Source organism: Nothoprocta perdicaria, unplaced genomic scaffold (assembly GCF_003342845.1).
Source record: "Nothoprocta perdicaria isolate Ctin4 unplaced genomic scaffold, notPer1 scaffold_2, whole genome shotgun sequence".
Taxonomy (NCBI): Eukaryota; Metazoa; Chordata; class Aves; order Tinamiformes; family Tinamidae; genus Nothoprocta; species Nothoprocta perdicaria.
This window is the reverse complement of record NW_020455204.1, coordinates 3,938,784-3,943,179: the sequence shown is the minus strand read 5'-3', so window position 1 is coordinate 3,943,179 and position 4,396 is coordinate 3,938,784. Positions and strand designations below refer to the sequence as shown.

The following is a 4,396-nucleotide window of genomic DNA, read 5'->3' as shown; positions in this document are numbered from 1 at the left end:
TTCTTTTATTCCAGATTGTTTTAATCTTTATTTATTTCCTTCTGACAGGGAAAATCTAAGAAGTTCGTATCTATTTAACACATGGTTAAGCATTATAGTGCAGCTGGCTTTGGTTGACTGGCTCCAAATTAGGTAGAATTTGATAATTTTGTCCCAGTGGGGCATCAATCATTGTCACTTAGTCCTAYATTAAATCTTTTCTAGAAGATGCATCAGTAGAGTGACAAAAATGATCCAATTTTCATTGACTTCAGAGGGAGTTTCTCCCTTCACTTATATGAGCTTGGGATCAGGCTCAGCTACAGTACTTACCTTGCAAGAGTGTTCTGAGGATTAATGTTTGTGTGTGGAGGACTGTACTGGCAGCATACTCTATAATTTTCCTTCATAACTAATCAGTGGGAGTTAAACTCTAAATCCCTTGGGCGCTTCTACAAATGCAATTTCTACAGGTTCTTCAATACCATTATAAACTAGTCAATGCTGTATAATACATTTGTGCAGACATCTAAAGGCAAAACATTAGAATGGTCCAACCATTATGCTCTCGTAAAGATACTGACTATGCAAACAAAATCTGTACCTTGCATATACATACCCACATACAGACACACTAGTCTTACAGAAACTATCTATTATCAAAGCTAGCACTTGACACACACTTAGAAGTGTCAAGGATATGTGTCATCTATCTACAAAGAAATCTGCATCTCCCACTTGCTCTGACGAGGAATTGAAGAGTTCTTATAAAATAGGACCACATAAAAAATACTAGAACCCAGTTCATAGCTGGTATCTATAATTAGCCAGCACTAGCAACAAATATTGCAAACCTTGACCTAGAGTGCAAAATCAGATTTGTCAGGTGAGCTCCAAATTCAGAGACTTCATATTTTCTTGTCTTCTTGTCTTCTGAATCATTTTGGTGTATCACTAGCAACCCACTTGCACAGAGCCAATTATTCATAGCCCCAAATTCAGGATTTGAAAATGAGTAATGAACTGGGGAGTTCGATTCAGATCTTCTTCACTAATAAAAGAAGAGCTTGTTTTAAGTTCTCCCTGCCAGAGAGCATATAAGCTTGCATGACATGAGTATATCATGCACCTTATTTACTTATTACCCAGCCCCCAGGGATCCAAGCATAAGAATACATTGGCAAGTGATAATTTCTTACTGTGCTGATCCTCACACATTTGCGGGTACAGGTACAACTGGTACTTGTATGATGGCTTGTAACTTCTGAAGTAAATTTGTAACCACCAGAAATGTGCTAAAAGCTTGGAAAAACAAACACGGAGACTAAATGTGTAATTTCAAGAACAGAAAGCAAACAGATCCATTGTATATTCATTTTAAATCACACCTACGATTTTTGAACTCCTTAGGCTTGCAGCTCTGCAAGGCAGTGTTGGGTGCTGGTGGCTTTTTTAGCAGACATGCTTGCAATCTAAGATGACATCTGCTCCCCTTTCCTCCCAGTACTGGTATTTATAGCCTTTTCCATCTTTTCTTTCCCTTATCAGCTTGCCTCTTTCCCACATCTAAACTCCCACTCCATCTCCAGGATGGCTCCTACTCCTGTTCTCATCCTTTCCCTACTCAGTGCTGAGTTCCAGCCCTCTCCCAGGCCAGGTTCATGSACAGGGCTCTGAGACAAGGCTGAGACCAGAAAGAGGAAATGAGGCAGGAAAGGGGTAAGATGGGGGAAACGCCTGCTCTGCCTGTGCTGCTCCAGGTTCCTGGGTGCTAAAGGAGGCAGGAAGGGAGGGAAGGTGGTGAGAGAATGTCACATTCCCATGGGAACACCCTGTGCTTCTCTCCTTTAAATGCACAGTCTAAAATAAAGACCTTGTCTGACAGAGGAAGTTGGAGAACCGTAAAGGAAGGTGTGAATTTATGATACACTCAGTCCTCAGTCACTTGTAGGGCAAGCCCAAGTGGAAGGCAGCAGGCACTGTTCTGAGTAAACTGCACTGCACACAGACATTAGATCCACAGACTGAGATCTTCAAAACCGAACATTGTCTCAATGCTCCTTCTACTGAAGGCAAAGAGCACTGATGCCTTTGCTAACCTCACAGCCTCAGACTGTTCAGTTACTGCTATCTCTGCTGAGACAAAGAAATTAAGAAATCTGGGAATCTAGCCAAAAGCCCTAGGTGCATAAACTCTTTTGAAAATCTCACTAGCACCTATTCAGACCGTTAAGCACTTAAACATTGGTTCATATAATCTTGCATAAATGACTGAATCTTGCCATGGTCTCAGTTTGCCTTTACACAAAATTATTTCCTTAAGCAGAGTGCCCCAACACTTAATCGGGGGCTCAAAAGCTTCCTCTGAAAGGACTGGCAGAAAGATGCTCATCATTAGACTCCGCTACCCACAGAAACCTGGCGCTTGCTATTCAGGGAAGCCAGCAGTGCTGGTCCCTTGTTCTCATCAGGTACCACAGCAGTTCAAAGCAAGTATTGAACTCGCTGAATAGAGGTGAGAAAGGACAGCTCACAAACAGTGCAGATCCTTTGCGTTAGTCAGACTGCCTAGAGCAGTCTCTGCTGGAAACTGCATGTGAATGATTATTGGAAAATTGATAAAACGAGGTGATAATTCTCTCATTAGGATGTGTTAAAAGTAATAGCTACTCTGTGGTTCCAATTACAAGAGCTCAGCAATCTTAAACCCATTTAATCAGCTGTGCATCAATGCTAATTTAAACAGGCATTTTAAAAAAATACATATTTTTAAACACTCCACTTAAGGCAGGCTTTAATCATTGTCTTTTTTTTTTTTTTTTGAATTCTGTGCTTGTGTATTTGTCCATGCCTCTTTTTGGAAGGAAGATTTGCTTTAATGAAGCAGCTTCAGAAAGTTCAGCCTCGCCCTGCACCATGCTCAGCTACCTACTGAGAAGACAGTGACTTAAATGTGAGGTGCCAGCCTGACACAGGGGATGACGATCACAGCTGCACCATGAGACCTGCTCYGGCACTGCCCAGGATGCCAGTTTACATGCAAGGAGAACAAGCTCCACCTCAAACAGGCTGGCACTTTGCTGCTGTCCTCTACAGCCAGCTGAGGGCAAGGTTAAAAATAAAAGACTATAGGAAAAAAAAAAAAAACAAAAAGAAAAAAAATGGACTGGGTATGAAAGAGTGCCTTTGGACAGCTCCTTCAGCTTAGGTTTTCATCCTTCCCAACATGTCCCTGTTACCTCGTGGGAAAACTCCAGGGTCCATGAACGTCGCCATGCTGAAGTTTGCAAGCACGAACAGGAACACGAGCCCATTGTACAGCGGGATGGCCGGGGAGATGGCTTTGGTCAACCAGGGGCACCTGTGGAGAAGGAAAACTACAGGTAAGGGCTGCATCCAGCAGCATCTTCCCATCCATCATCCCCACACGGAGCAGCAGCCTCCTCTGCAACAGCCACGAAGCAAGGCTGAACTTGGGACTTAGCAGCAGGAATCTCAACAGAGCCCATTTCAGTGCTCTGCGTACGTCACCTCCAGCCCTTGCAAAGCCGCTTTGTTCCGTGGGGCAGGAAGGAGCAGCGTGACGGGGCTCGCAGGGATCTTTGGTCTTGTTTGCAGCCTGACATTTGCTGCCCCRTGCACAAGCTGCATGTCTGCTGCAACACGAGAAGGAAAGCGGAGGGCACCTGCCCCACGAACGCATCTCAGAAACCCTTGAGATGCTCCCTGTCCACATGGCCTGTGTAGCTGGGAGGAGCAGAAGGGTAAAGGGGGAAAATGGGAGCCTTTGGAAAGAGAGTGGGGAAATGCCATTTAGGGAAGCTATCCTAGCTGCTAAGAAGAACATCCTCCACCAGTGGCGAGGGCAGGACCGAGGCTGAGCACAGCCAGGCTCCACATTAAACATGCAGGTGTCTTTACCCAGTAACAAGCAATGTTTATCCATTCTACCATTTACAGCCTCTGTAAAGCTTATCTCTAAATCCTAGATCAAATTTGCTTCTCTCTGTTGCATAAAAGGTTTGTTGTTACAGAGTTGCTGGAGGAAAAAAATCCTATCGTTCTCATGAATCTTGCAAACATGAGTAAGGAAAGATACAGGACAAAGAAACTCTTTGAAAAACGTAAAGCCTGTTCTGACCACGTGGCCCCTCTGATTTTCACCTGCCTCGGCTGCCAGGTCTCCTCTGAGCTGCAGTGTAGGCAGCTGTTTAACTGCAACGTCTTGCCACCATCAGCATAAACCATCCATTAGCCCACAGATTTAAGATCATATTATGCCTGCATTACATTTGAGGTTGATCCTGCTCATTCGCCAGGCTGCAGCCTGTAGAGGGAAAGAAAGAAAACAAATCCTTCCCCAAATGTCATTTGCCCAGTTTGTGCTACCAAGTGCTGCTTCGAGCAGCTGGGAACG

The 4,396-nt window shown here is 44.1% G+C and overlaps 1 protein-coding gene across 1 annotated transcript in view; it reads right to left on the bottom strand.

The window, feature by feature from the left end:
* Positions 1-3,393, bottom strand: part of ZDHHC8 (zinc finger DHHC-type containing 8) — a 20,023-nt gene extending 16,630 nt beyond the window's left edge. The window contains exon 1 of the mRNA XM_026037779.1: positions 3,219-3,393. Within this exon, the coding sequence (XP_025893564.1) occupies positions 3,219-3,393 (175 nt within the window). The remainder of the gene's footprint in view (positions 1-3,218) is intronic.
* Positions 3,394-4,396: the final 1,003 nt, after the last annotated feature.